The sequence below is a fragment of the Bremia lactucae genome, linkage group LG7 (assembly GCF_004359215.1).
Source record: "Bremia lactucae strain SF5 linkage group LG7, whole genome shotgun sequence".
NCBI lineage: Eukaryota > Oomycota > Peronosporomycetes > Peronosporales > Peronosporaceae > Bremia > Bremia lactucae.
The window spans coordinates 331,145-345,253 of NC_090616.1; the positions used below are offsets into that span (position 1 = coordinate 331,145).

General features: G+C 47.6%; 4 protein-coding genes across 4 annotated transcripts; 2 read left to right on the top strand and 2 right to left on the bottom strand.

Annotated features, from left to right (window-relative positions):
- Nucleotides 1-2,739: 2,739 nt before the first annotated feature.
- On the bottom strand, nucleotides 2,740-2,934 carry CCR75_007193 (uncharacterized protein; the record flags this gene model as incomplete). Its single annotated transcript, XM_067965256.1, has 1 exon — nucleotides 2,740-2,934. The coding sequence occupies one exon, from the start codon at nucleotides 2,932-2,934 to the stop codon at nucleotides 2,740-2,742; it is 195 nt and encodes a 64-aa protein (XP_067816010.1).
- Nucleotides 2,935-4,929: 1,995 nt separating this feature from the next.
- Nucleotides 4,930-5,202, top strand: CCR75_007192 (uncharacterized protein; the record flags this gene model as incomplete). Its single annotated transcript, XM_067965255.1, has 1 exon — nucleotides 4,930-5,202. The coding sequence occupies one exon, from the start codon at nucleotides 4,930-4,932 to the stop codon at nucleotides 5,200-5,202; it is 273 nt and encodes a 90-aa protein (XP_067816009.1).
- A 3,509-nt stretch (nucleotides 5,203-8,711) lies between these two features.
- CCR75_007191 (uncharacterized protein) lies at nucleotides 8,712-12,227 on the top strand (the record flags this gene model as incomplete). Its single annotated transcript, XM_067965254.1, has 3 exons — nucleotides 8,712-9,098; nucleotides 9,163-10,169; nucleotides 10,772-12,227. Exons 1-3 carry the CDS (start codon nucleotides 8,778-8,780, stop codon nucleotides 12,225-12,227), a joined length of 2,784 nt encoding a protein of 927 aa, XP_067816008.1. The 5' UTR covers nucleotides 8,712-8,777.
- Nucleotides 12,228-12,762: 535 nt separating this feature from the next.
- CCR75_007190 (uncharacterized protein) lies at nucleotides 12,763-13,746 on the bottom strand (the record flags this gene model as incomplete). The annotated part of the gene is made up of 1 exon (XM_067965253.1): nucleotides 12,763-13,746. The coding sequence occupies one exon, from the start codon at nucleotides 13,744-13,746 to the stop codon at nucleotides 12,763-12,765; it is 984 nt and encodes a 327-aa protein (XP_067816007.1).
- Between the last annotated feature and the right edge of the window lie 363 nt (nucleotides 13,747-14,109).

Genomic DNA, 14,109 nt, shown 5'->3' on the forward strand with positions numbered 1-14,109 from the left:
AATCATCAAGGGTGCAACATCCCTGAGATACGTGGAGTGGTACGTCTAAGTCCACCGAGTATGGTCGGCCGAGGTGGCATCATACTGAGTGTCAGTAGTGACACTGTTGGCGGTTCGCCAGGACCTCAAAGGTGCAATATTCCTGAGATACGTGGAGTGGCACGTCTAAGTCCACCGAGTGTGGTCGGCCGAGGTGGCACCACACTGAGTGTCAATAGTGACACTATTGGCGGTTCGCCAGGGTATTTTGGGTCAAACCCTTCTAATGCACGTGAAGCGACACGTTAACGTTCGTTGGAAAAGGAAGTTGAGTTACCTAACTCCGTGTCAGATGTCAAATTAAACACCATGTCTTGTATAGAACCAATACAGGCTGAAAAATCCGGGGACGTGAATGTCCCGGTCTCTAATAGGCGTAAGGTCTCACTCCAAGGCAGGATGGACTCGAATCGTGTATACCCTCACAAAGTGATACGAGTGAGCAATTACATACGCCTGTAAATGGTGTAACCGCTAACATAACATTGAAGGGGAAGTTAGCCTTGCGGCAATCCCTTCGTTACATGCTCGTTTAGAGCTAGACGGATGTCTATTGATGAGTGCGGCCGAGCCTTTAAGGCTGGCGACTTATCTAAGATGGTGGTCATTCGACCAACAATTGAGTTAAACTCATCGTCACTTCTAGACGAAGCTGTCCTGGATGACACAGAAGCTGCACCTAGTGCGCGTGGGTCATCGATCCTTAAAGATCCTTCGGATCCCTTTTACTCCTTGATTAAGGAATTTCAAGATTGGCATGTAATAATCCACCATCTGTTTTACCTCCGGATAGAGGTGTTCGTCATGACATTGACTTTGTTCCGGGAACCAAATACTGTGTCACAAGACAATGGGTAGCAGTGTGACGTCATCGACGATTTCTTTCGTGCTAAGCTTGAGGCTGGAATGGTACGAGAGAGCAAATCTTCGCATTCGACACCGACATTTTGTGTCAAAAAGCCAAATGGTAAATGGCGCATTGTACATGCTTATAGTAAGCTTAATGTTGGCACTATATCAGCACAAAACCCCATTCCTAGAAAGGATGTTCTTCAGAACAATATGGTGTGATGTACCATGTACAGTGCAGTGGACTTAGTCGATGGTTACTACCCACTGCTCATGCGAGCTAGCAATATCCCGCTTACAGCGGTTAGCACCCGCAGCGGTATGTTATGGGATTGGTTGGTTATGCCACAAGGGCTTTCCAACGCCCTGGTAATATTTAATCGTCAAGTGACGCAACTGTTCCGCCCTCATCGAGGTTATGCACAGACTTTTTCCGATGACTTTCTTTTCCATAGTCGTGCGGAGCAGGGTCGGTCGGATATAGAAAATCATTAATACCATTTGCGGGCAGTGCTCGCGTGTATGCGCACAAATAAATTGTATGCCAATGCATCTAAATGCATTTTTGGTGCAGACGAAATTTCTTATTTTTAGGATGCTTCATCGAAAAGCGAGGCCTCGAAGTGGATCCCGCTAAGGTATAAGCCATAGTAGATTGGTCGGCTCCTAAAAACCAAAAGGATTCGCGTGGGTGGTTGGTCTCGCCGATTCTTTACACAAAAAATAGCAATAAATTACGCTGATATGGCTAGGCCAGTAGCGCCTTCAAGTCCACGTGGGAAGGGTCCCGATATGGCTTAAGCTAGCCAACATAGAACACTGGGTGTGTACAGCTTGCTAGGAAGGTTTAGCGTCCAAGCTAGGCTCTTCTTGGCCAAGACCGTAAATTGTATAATAAAGCGCGGGCGCAATTTGGTCTTGAAGACCGCGGAAACCAAGTTGGTAGGTAGATACTTATCGTTTAGGAAAACTCGGTCTCCGACCAAATAAGAATTAATGCAGCTTCTTATTTTGGCATCTGCTTGTTCTTTTCGTTTGTCTTGGCTATCAGCCATCGTATCCCTTACATGTCTTAAGACACTAAATCGCGTCGGGAGAAACTCGCTTACTTGTTCCGAACGGTAACAGGGCTGATATCAGCAAGCCTATCGGCTCAATCTCCCCCCCAAGCCCTGAAACACGCAGTGGTATTATTAATGGAACACGTGGGCGGGTGAGACCGTTGACATAGAACGGCGTATAGCCTGTAGAAGCATGTACAGCGTTATTTTACGCAAACTCCATCGGTGGGAGCATTGAGCTCCAGCGCTTTGGTCTGAACACACACTGCGTAAAATGTCTTCAATGACGCGATTGACACGTTCCGTTTGACCATCGGCCTGCGGATGTTCCGCAGTGGACATATCCAATCTGGTGCCAAGCACTCGGGAATCCCGGTCCGAGACAATTGCCACTGGCAAACCATGTTGTCGAAACACGCGATCAATAAACAGCCTAGCTGTACCCTCATTATCAATGAAATCTGGCACGGCCGCTAAGTGAGCCAAATTGCTCGATTGGTCAACAAATACCACTATGCGGAGTTACCGGCTGAATCGTTCGGTAGACCGAAAACAAAATTCATACTAATGGACGCCCAGCAACCTATGGAGACGCGAAGGCTCGCAAGTGGCGCAGCAGCATGCGCCGAGAGTTTAACCCGTTGGCAGGTTTCGCATGTGCGAACATACTGTTACTAATAATGACTTCAGGCAACCCATGATGACGAACGACAGCATCCAAGAAACACTTAGCTACATCCGTCGCGTCGTCGTTTGCGTGCAAAGCGGCATACTTGGCTCATTTGGACAGCTAATCGACGACAGGCATAATAGCATCTAGTCCTTCCGACTTAGGCAGCCCAGTGATAAAATTCATCGTTACTACTTGCCAACAATGTTCTGGAATTGGAATCGGCATCATAAGCCCGTTCATACGCTGGCCGTCGTACTTCCAACGCGTACAAGTTTCAAATGACTTATTGTACCCCTTGATGTCTTGTTGCATCGTTTATGTGCGTGATTCCCAAAATTCGCTTCGATTGGTGAATCCGGGTTTTCCGAGATAATTGAGTAGTTTTCGGTAGCACATTCGAATACATACTGATCAGATCAACGATGCAGGATCTGTCACGGCTGATTGCTCGGTAACTTGTGATATCTTAACGCTATATACTCAAAAAAATTCAAGTTATGCACCTTATGAATAAAGTCAGCGAAGGAAATACTCGTTTGGCTTGCCAATAAGAGTTGGGATGACGACCTCCCGCGTTCGCCAGTTGATTACTGATTCGTTAGCTGTAAATCAAGGCTTAAAAAATGACGTCATGTTTGGATTCCTCGGCCGTGCAAGAACTCGGACGTCACAAAACACTCGACCCTCGAACTCAATATCGGCCCAATTTTGTTCGAACTGCCTTTTGATAGTGTTGGAACCATCGAACCGCTTATCTTGTACGGTTTTCACAGCATAAAAAACGCTTTACCAATCCTGCTTTTACGACGTTACATGTCACCCCAAGATTAAGCAGGATCCGGACATTTTCGTTTGCCGTCTTTGACGACCAAGTCCTTGGCTAGCTAGGCCCTCGCCGTCGCTTTTCTCGCCAAAAAAGTGAGGACTTCGGGTGGGTCTCCAAGTCAACTTCGTCATAATATTTACCGTATCGCGCTCTTGACGATTGTCGTTGCACGCACGCTACGTTTTTGTGCGTGTTGCGGTTTTCAATTTGAAACACTGGTCAATGGTATGTTCTTTCTTCTTGCAATAGCGAAAAAATGACTGTGGGGTATGGCTTTGATTCGTCTGGAACCGATTGCGCCGGCAAACGGTCAGACATTGCGAATTTTCATTGGTTCCGGATCAAAAGGAACTGCGCTGGCGACGTTACAGGCGGTGTTCCCCTTAATCGAGACGTAGAAGAATCCTAATGCTGTCCCAAGTGTAAACGGTCATAATCCAGTGCGACCGTGAGACCGCTTCACTCAAGATGGTGCAGCGGTGGTACTCGACTACCTGTCGGATGGCACACGTAATCCCGGCTGGAAATAAATGATCTTGTCTATCTCACTTATGTCTGTAATTTGCACCATGATTTGACGGAACCCGACAAAGTATTCGGCCATTTTTTTGCCTTTGGTTGCTTAAGTGAATGCATATCGTTACCTGGGCGTAGTTGAAGATCAGCCGTAAAAAATTAACAGTCAATTTTGTTAAACAATTCGTGTACAGAATTGATTTCTTGCCCTATAGTTAGATACCATTAGGCAGCGGGACCTTGAGAAAAAAACTGCTGGCAATTATGGCAACTATTTGCCCGGAAAGTGAGTGCTCTAGCAACTTATTCCTCGCACCGTGAAATATTGCTCCAATTTATCGTAAAATAGACGGGCTGATTCTTCAAGACGGCTGGAATAAGTCGAAAATTTATCTTTTCAACACGAATGCCAGAGTCGGCACGAAGATGCGCAAGGTGCTCTAAAAGCTGATGTTGTTGCGATAGCGTTTGTGCAGCACTCTCCATAAGCTGCTTATAGGATGGTTCTGCAATGATGTTCAAATTCAAGACTGTTTCGAAACAGAAAAAATATAATTTACTTAATCTGCTTGAATATTGGAAGTATTACGCTTCTTCTCGAGGTCGCATAGAGTATTACGAAGATCTTCGAAGAGAGCATGCTCAGCTTCCGTGAGGAGGATGTTAATTAAACGAAGAGAGTTGTTTAGACGATTAGCTTCGTCAGATAAGTACTGCTTATCCTTGGTCAGCTCGCGTCGCAAGGCCTTGGCAACACGTAAGCTCTTTTGAATTTACTTGTACAGCATCTGGGTGTAGCTCTCAATATCTTATCCAGCGCTAAAGAGGAAGGCTTTGGAGCAGTCGAACTTGATCGTGTGCTCCAAAGGGCCCTTTCAGCCAACGTGCATGGCATAGAGAAGACGTCCTCTCGCTCAATGGCTATTGACTGAACAATATAGGATTGTGTGGAACAAGCCCACGCAATGATTTTCCAGGGACTGAACGACTTCCAACTGACTAAAAACGTAACGGCAAAGAAATGCTTAGTGGTCCTGTCTGCCGAAACAAGCTCTGAGGCTTACAAGGATGTTGGAGCTATACACCGAAACGTCGATTCATCAGCGAAAGAGGCTTGCGAGGAGACAGTACTGAACGGGTCACGAAGTGCCAAACAACCAGAGGGACGAAGCGGCGGGGCGGACGAAGGGGTGGGCATAGCGGAAGACCAACAAGTGCTACCACTTGTAAGGATGTAGATAGAGGTTCATAGAAGACTAAATTAATGTCAAGCTTTTCCTGACAAATAATTACGTTGGTGTGAAGCACTTAAAAATATAACCTATACTTATTTTAGTATTTCTAGTTATCCAGTCCCTACTTGGCGCATACGTAAAAATGTGAATTTAATCAAAATGGATGGTTTGAAGCACTAAACCAAATAAGTGGTTATAAAGCTTTATGCAAAGATGATTGGTCAAGACCTCACCTAAGTGACTGGTCCTGACACATCTACAATGGAAAGGCAAAGTCCTAATCAGCCTCAGAATATTAAGTTCATCGGGTTGATGCAATTTGGCAGTACCACTCCACCAGTGAGGAACGCGACTTTTGGCTAGCTCAGTTGAAAGGTTGTCTATATTAAATATTATAGACAGGGGACTTATCAAACTACCTGGCTAAAATAGATACAATACTACGCTATAGTACTTTTTTTTTTTTTTTTTTTGGAAATTGAAACATGGTCAAAAGGTCGGAAGTGGAAAGTGGCCAGCTAGACCGGACGGTCTCGACAAAGGACTCACCACGACGCACGGACGCAAGTACTCTGGAAACGAGCGTACGTCCTCTGTACGATGAAGGCGCGCAGGCGGACTCACTCCCTTCACCCGCTGGGGTGGGGAAGAAGCGCGTGAAGCCCCCCCCCCGCATCAGCCGCCACGCGTACGTTTTTTTTCTTTTTTCTTTTTTTTGTGACATTTCATGTAGACTTTTTGCCACATATCCAAGAGGTGCAAGACCCCAAAGCCGGCGAAGAAGCCATTGAGGCAAACGCCTCCTGTAACGGTGCGACTCAAACCGGGACTGGGTTGTCACCGCATGCGCCGATTATACTGGTGGCTGGGGGCATGAGACCGGAGAGAGTTGCACTTGAGGAGGAGGCGGGAGCCTTGATGGTTTCTGCCGGATTGGGTGAGTCGTCAGGGGAGGAGGACCAATATGATCCTCGTCCCAAACGGCGTAGACTGCGCCAAGTTTCGGAGAGCGTAGAGGAAGCGGAGACGGAGGACAAGGAGTACGTAGTCGCGCGGGTGCTGGATCGCCGTGGAGAGGGCATCGCTCGGGAATACCTGGTCCAGTGGGAGGATAAGTCGGCAGAATGGAAGGCCGCGAGCATGCTGTCGAAGTGTGTAGCACTGGTGGGGTCGTACGACCGGTATCGCGCTAAACACCCAGAACGCGACATGGCATATGCCGAGTTTGTTAGCTCGGACCTACCAGCTCTCCATTATATGGCCGATAGCCCGAAAGACGATTGCGCGCTGCACGCAGTGCAGATGGCGTTTGAGTTAATGGGCGGGCTCGACCGAGAAGTCGCAATTTTGAAGAAGCTCAGCGAGAAGTTTCTGGACCAGATGGTTTGCAGCGATTCAGGCCGAGGGGGCGGACTGAAGCATGTACAGTTGGTGAAGTTTCTCCGCGAAGAGGTTCCGAAGACGGGGTTGCGGGTTAGCGTGGACGTGTTTAACAGGAACCAATTCAAGGGCCATGGAGTGGGACCGCTGGGAGTAGCAGCCCTGGCGTGGCGTGCAAATGAGCCGCTCGAAGATGGTGCGTACATCGTGTACACACTCAAGTCCTCCCGACGTGGACACTGCATTGCCATGAAAAGAGAGGGAGAGAAGATGTACGTACGGAAAACGGCCTGACCCAAGGCATAATGACGCAAACCTGGATCCGGAGCATTCGCTCAGTACGTCGCATCATACTTGCCTACGGCGCAGAATAGGGTCCATAAGGAGAGTAATGATAATGGGCGAAATGCACCTGATCCACCTATGATAATTAAAATGAAGCCAAGGCTTTACGCATCCGTTTCTATGGGTACAGACCACGCTGGCGGACGTGTAACGCCGTCGGGTTCTGGCTGAGAAAATCGCTGAAGAGTCGGTTGCGTGACAGCAGAGCAAGGAGAATTTGCTGCTGCGCCTGCTGACCAGGATCGTAAAGGCGACGAAGGCGGTGACGAAAGTGCGCGCAAGCCGTTGTCACGATGACCTGTAATGCGGGGAGAACAGGCGTGGGCTGTCTCCCGTCGAAGAGGCAACGATTGCGGTCTGTCCAGATGAAATGAAGCGTCACAGCACGAAGTGTGTGCCAAGCGTCATGAACTACGTCATCACAGTCCTTGTAGTCGTCACGCACACGCATCTTCTTCGCCAAGGCGATGTCAAGCCAATTCGGTCTCGAACGTAACAGCGGAGAAATTAGCTGGTTCAAAAGAGGCCACAGCTGGGTCGCAAGAGTACACTCAAAGAACAAGTGCTCCTCCGTCTCGATGGCGTTGCACCCATCGCGCACGCAATATTGAATGCGTGGGTGAGCAGCTTCGAGGAACCAGAACCGAGAGCGCACAGGCAAAAGACGGAACGCTAGACGGAACTGCAAGTCTTCGAATACTGGGAGCAGAATCGCGCGCAGGTGCTTGCTGTACCGCACAAACGACCGGATCTGTTCCTGACTCACACGGCGCGAGTGAGCATTCATTGGGTGTGCTTTCGTCGGTGGGGTTGGTGTCCACACCACACGAAGCAAAGCCGATCGTGGAATTACAGGAACCAGGCATACTTTGTCCCCGCTCATGCATCCCAGGTATGGAGGTGGTGGTTGTAAAGCGAGCTGGGTCTGATGCACAAATTCGCGCGCGTTCAGACGCCAGACGATCTGCGTGGCTTCATTGTACAGTACTCGTAGCCACTTCGCCTGTTGTCCAGGTGCCGTGGACAAGAGTGTAAAGTCGGTGTGCCGTTCAACAAAGTCACGCTGGGACGGCCACGCACAACGCGCGCGCATGAAGTCCGCCAGCGAACGCAAGCGGAAGACTCGGGACACGTGGAGTCGAAAACTGCGTTGCGGTTCGGGAACCATACCAAGACATCGTCGATGTGGTGAGCTGGTGTGCGTTCGTGCAGCCTGCTAGTAGTGAAGCGCAGCATCGGAATGGAACCAGATCGGTTGGTGAAGACCGTAAGCAGCTTGCTCCTCCAGTGGAAGGTCACGCCACGTCAGGTCCCTCGAGTTATGTAGCGAGGATGGTCCAAGTGGAAAAACGGAGCTGTAAGAGTGTCCAAAAATTGTTGTTGGCCTGTCGAAAGCTCCGCGCTCGTCTAGATCACAAGAAGGTCTAAGGCGTGTCGTACCCCGTAGCGAGGAAGAATGGACGTCAGAAGCTCAACGCCGGCGGTCGTCCATTTTTGGCTAGCTCAGATCCTTAGTAAAAAACCTGATATTTCCCTTCATAGATTTTTCCTCAATAGATTCTTTTCATAATGCATTTTATATTCGGCGATTTGCTAATGACACTTAATATCTTTACAGAAATTGTGGGAATAAGAATTGTTTGGAAAATTAAAATTATATATTATTTTCTTCGAAAAATTGGCGAACGACAAATATTGGGTGACAGACTATTTCTTAAATATATATTTTTTTAATATTTTTTCTTCTAAGATTAAATAAACCGCTCGTACTTAAATTGTAACTCCATTATTAATCTATTATTAGCTGGTGATTCTAATAGTTTTCGCAATTGTGAAAAGTCAATAAAACATCTATGTCTGTGCCGGCAATCTGGCAGGCGATGGAGACTCTGCCAGCAGGATTTGAGATTTTCACTCGTGTGCTGACATCTCTCGATGCTTCAGATGTAGCGAGGATGGTCCAAGTGGAAAAACGGAGCTGTAAGAGTGTCCAAAAATTGTTGTTGGCCTGTCGAAAGCTCCGCGCTCGTCTGGCGTTAGCATCGCTATGTTTTTCTCGTCTGCGTGTCGTTTTCCAGACAAATTACCAATTGTTGGAAACTCAAATTATTCCTCGGTCGAAGGATAGTCGAGTACCACCGCGCGTGGTTCCTGTATGGTCTGAGAGCGGACAGGTGCAGATTTTTCCAGATTTACGAAGAATAAATACCAAAAATATGATTTTTGCATTCTTTTTAGGTTACTGATGGCACCGTGACGCTTAAGCCGACGGAGTTGCCGAGTGCACATGATGATGGTGTAACCGCGTGTTTTATGGCGAGCGCTCATGTCGTCGGAAAGCGCCCAATACTTGTAGACGCAGTGCAAATGAACCGTCGGATTTATACAGTGGTCTCTGTAAAGCTGCTCAAGAGGGGAAGCGACAATGAACAAACTATCGATGGTGATGATAGCTTGACGCTGCGCAATTATTCGTACATAAAAGAATTTGGGGAATGGAAGACACTGAAACTGTCGGAAAAGCGTTTTTTGCAGTTTGCAGAGGTCAACAGTCGCCAAAGTCGATTCGATCTTGTCACACAAGACAGCAGTATGAGCTTGGAATTGGAGGTTCCGATAGGCACCGATGCACAGACGAATTATTACTTGGTGAACCAGGCCACAGTCTCGATTCATCTACAAGAACTCTTACAGCTACATTTCCAGTCACTGCGGCCAATTCATTCCTTACCAGAACCAAGCATGCGTGAAGTTTGTATGATTCGAATCGCATTTCGTTCATTGGCAGGACACCTACATTCCCGTTGGTTGGTTCCTGGTAACATAATGGTGGAGAGCCAAGAGGGTGACACTAGAATTACAAGACAGCAAACAGGATTTGAACACTTTGATATTGTCACATGTCGAGCTCATGCCAGTTCTATGAAGGTTATTCTGCCTGAAGACCCTGGTTACGCGTGGATTGAGGTTCGAGGAACTAGCGAAACAGCTTTGTCGAGACGGTCATGTCTCTACTTTTATGCTGTGGTCTTGCACTATGGAGAGCGGCAAATAACGAAGCATGGAGGCGTGCGGGCTCTTCATCTCCACTGGTTGCCCGGTGTACTAGAATCACGTCCCACTCTAAGATCACGGAAGCGGCGCTATTTGAAAGGGAATTTAAGTATTGCCACTTCGTCATATGAAAGCACACTACAAGATTTGACGCTTACTGCGCAGATGTTGTCGTCCAATAGGTTAGAACGGTATGCAGCTCGAATTGAGTCGTATACGAGACATGAGATATAACATAGAAACGTTTGAAGCTAAAGAGTATTTCTTTTTAAATGGCTAACTTGCTCTTGCGTCCGGTTACACAGATTAGCAAAAACGACATTTCTTGTCAAATTTTTGAGCTGCAGACTATTGACATTATTTCATAATTCTTAGGATGCAGGAGCCATTCGTTTAATCCGCCGACATTTTTTTTGCGACCACAATCTGGTTAGCCAATTGGAATCGTTTGTCTTATCTTCAAGGTGCCGCTGCCAAGACCAATTGAATTCGATAACATGGCTGGCCGTTCAATTGAGATGTGCTTAACGACAGCCGATTCGTTATAGCACGATGCCAGACATTCCGCCAATTGTCTCTTGATCTTGAGATTATTTAATGTGGCTGCTTTCACTTATACCATGTTAGCCGGTTGGTCTTGTAGAAACAGATATAAAAGCATGATCATATCTCAAAGGTGATCTTAGAAAAGATATCTTATCACATTTTATTACACTCCCTTCTCAAATCGATACTGGTTGTTTAACCAGAAGTCGAGATTGCTCATTTTCTTATTCGCTTGACGCGTCCCGAGACAAATTAATAATCAAAACAACATCGCCATGTCGAAGGAGCTACAATTTCCAGAAAATTTCATGTGGGGAACAGCAACGGCCTCATACCAAGTGGAAGGTGCTGTAAATGAAGGTGGTCGAGGTGACTGCATTTGGGATGCCTTCTCGCGCACCCCTGGTAAGATCGTGAACGGAGACACGGGTGAGAAAGCAATCGACCACTACCATCGCTTCAAGGAGGATATTCAGCTCATGAAGAAAATGGGACTGAAAGCGTACCGTCTTTCAATTGCGTGGCCGCGCATTATTCCTGCTGGGATTGGCAAGGTTAATGAAGAGGGCGTCGACTTTTACAACAAGCTGATTGACGAGCTCCTGGCTAACGACATTACACCTCTCGTGACACTGTACCACTGGGATTTGCCCTTGGCTCTGCAAATCGAGTATGACGGCTGGCTTGGTGGCAAGTTCATTCAGGACGCGTTTGCGCAGTACGCACGCGTTTGCTTTGGGCGATTTGGCGACCGTGTTAAAGATTGGCTGACCTTAAATGAGCCGTGGTGCGCCGCTTTTCTTGGCTACGGCAATGGTGTTCACGCACCCGGACGCAAGTGCAAGCCGCAGACCGAAGCATATGTATCTGGTCACAATTTGCTACTGGCTCACGCGCGCGCTGTCGAAGTGTACCGGAATGAGTTTAAAGCAGTGCAAAAGGGTCGAATTGGCATCACTTTAAACTGTGACTGGCGCGAACCGGCACCGACGGATGATCCGGTACAGAAAGTTAAGAACGAAGACGCGGCAGAGCGATCGCTGCTCTTTTGCCTCGGCTGGTTTGCTGATCCAGTCTACAAGGGCGACTACCCTCAGGTCATGAAAGACCGTTGTGGACTGCGTTTGCCCAAATTTACGGAAGACGAAACGAAGTTGTTGAAAGGCAGCTCGGATTTCTTTGGTCTTAATCACTACGGAACGAACTATGCCGAACCATCGCCAGAGTATGAAGCCAAGATCCCGCCACCGAACGATGCGTCAGGTGGTTTTGGACTTGATGAAGGTACGAAGCTAACGTCGGACGATTCGTGGAAGCGCACGGACATGGGTTGGAACGTAGCCGGCTGGGGTTTCCAGAAACTGCTGGTCTGGATTCAGAATCGCTATGCGGTGCCCAGCGGCATCTTGGTGACGGAAAATGGCTGCGCGTGGCCTGATCGTACAAAAGAGGAAGCTCAAAACGACGACTTTCGTGTGGAGTTTTACAAGGAATACTTGACTGGTCTGCACAATGCGATAGCAGAAGGAGCTGATGTTCGTGGATACTTTGCTTGGTCGTTTCTTGACAATTACGAGTGGGCCGAGGGTTACGCCAAACGGTTCGGGTTACATTGGGTTGATTATCAAACCATGGAGCGTACGCCTAAAAAGTCGGCGATCTGGTTCGGCGAAGTCATCCGCCGAAACGGATTTGCGATTTAAAAGAAATATAGAAGTTTCAGTGTAATTTGAACAGAAGAATTTAGGCTACAACTTGCGGATGATTTACTAAAATTAGGACTTGTATATTTAAGATTTTAAATTACAAACTTCTGACAATATATTATAAATTCCTCGCGTGTAGCTTGCCGCGATCGTTTAAAGGAAGAACCACGTACATGACCATTTTTGTGACCAAATCTGATGTGTATGCAAAGACAAAGGTTTGCAGCAGCTTCAATATTACAAAGTGCATATAGCAGCTCACGCTTTACCGTACAATATTTGGAAGCCAGCGAAATCGAAGCAATGCGAAGAAGGCACAATTGCCAGCTTCCAAAAGAACTTGTAGAGCCTTCGAAGATGCTCTTGTACGTCGGACCCTGCTGCGAAATCCGTCAAGGTTTTCATAGATTCTCACCTGTTGCACTGTGTGAGCGCAAGGCTATTAAGCCAAGCAGCGGTCCGAAGACATAGCTCACTCGTTATTAATTCAATTCGTATTATGTGTGTTGACAAGACGTCTCTATTATTTTCCTTAAGCTTCTGCCTTGGCAGCCAACGCGGCTGAACACATCCGTGCCACGAGCCCATGAATCTGCAGCAGCGTCGACACTCCATCAGCAATGCACATGTGCGTAGCACCAATCAGCTTTATAAATTCTAGTTTGAGTTTCTCGTTCTCCATCGGCAGCGCTTTACAGACCCTAAAGACCGTTCCAATAATATCTAGGGACGAGTACCCACTCTTCCATAATTCAATCGCGCGGTTCTCGGCCCCATCTATCTCTCCTTTCTCACAGCAATTTAAAATTTCTCGCACCACAGCAGGGTGAGGCTGGTCGCAGACCTTGAAAACATTCTCGTCACTGACAAAATTAAATCCACTGGCTGTAGCTTGAAGATTATTGAGCGCATTGCGCATGTCGCCCTCTGCCGTAAATATAAGCGCCGCCAGTCCGTCTTCGTGATAGGCAACATTTTCCTGCTGACAGACCGTTAGAAGCCGACGTAGCAGCATCTCGTCTGGCAGCCGCGTAAAGCGCAGAATCGCGCAACGACTCTGAATGGGCTCAATGATCTTGGTTGAATTGTTACAGGCTAGAGCAAAACGAGTAGTGGCGGAGAAGATCTCCATCGTTCGACGCAGTGCTTGCTGGGCTGCAGCGGTCATGGAGTCCGCCTCATCTAAGATCACGATCTTGTGGCGGCCAGGGGGGAGCGTCACCTTCTGCTGCGCAAACATCTTAATTTTGCTGCGGACCGTGTCAATTCCACGGTCGTCGGACGCATTGAGTTCCAGCACCGCTTGTTTTAGATTGGGACCGAGCAGCTCGCGCGCCAAACATAAAATACTTGTAGTCTTTCCGGTGCCTGGCGGACCAGAAAGGATCAGATTTGTCATGTTTCCAGCAATTGCCATGGCTTGGAGACTTGCAATTGTATCCCGGTTACCCACGACGTCTGCTAGAAGGCGCGGACGGAACTTCTCCACCCATGGCGCCTCGAAATCGTCAGACATTTTGCGCTCAAATTGCGTTAACAAAGATGGAGTGGTGTACGTAAATTATAGCATGCAATTACCGTCGCAGCCGACTTAATTTTTATTAGCAAATCAGAAGCATTATGTATTGCGCTTCACTAATTTTTTTACATGGGATGGCGTCCTTTATAACTACGATTAATAAGTAGATCTTTGCCATGTACACGCGTTCGAGCATTGAGTGCGATATATGGGTAAAGATGGCGTATAGAATGCTCGCAATAACGCACACCCGATTTCAAATTTGCTGGCATCGCAGACCACACGAAATGGTCTGTATTGGTACGCAATCGCCAGGATTAGCGATTCCATCAAGCTTTGCTGTATACTCTCAAACGAACA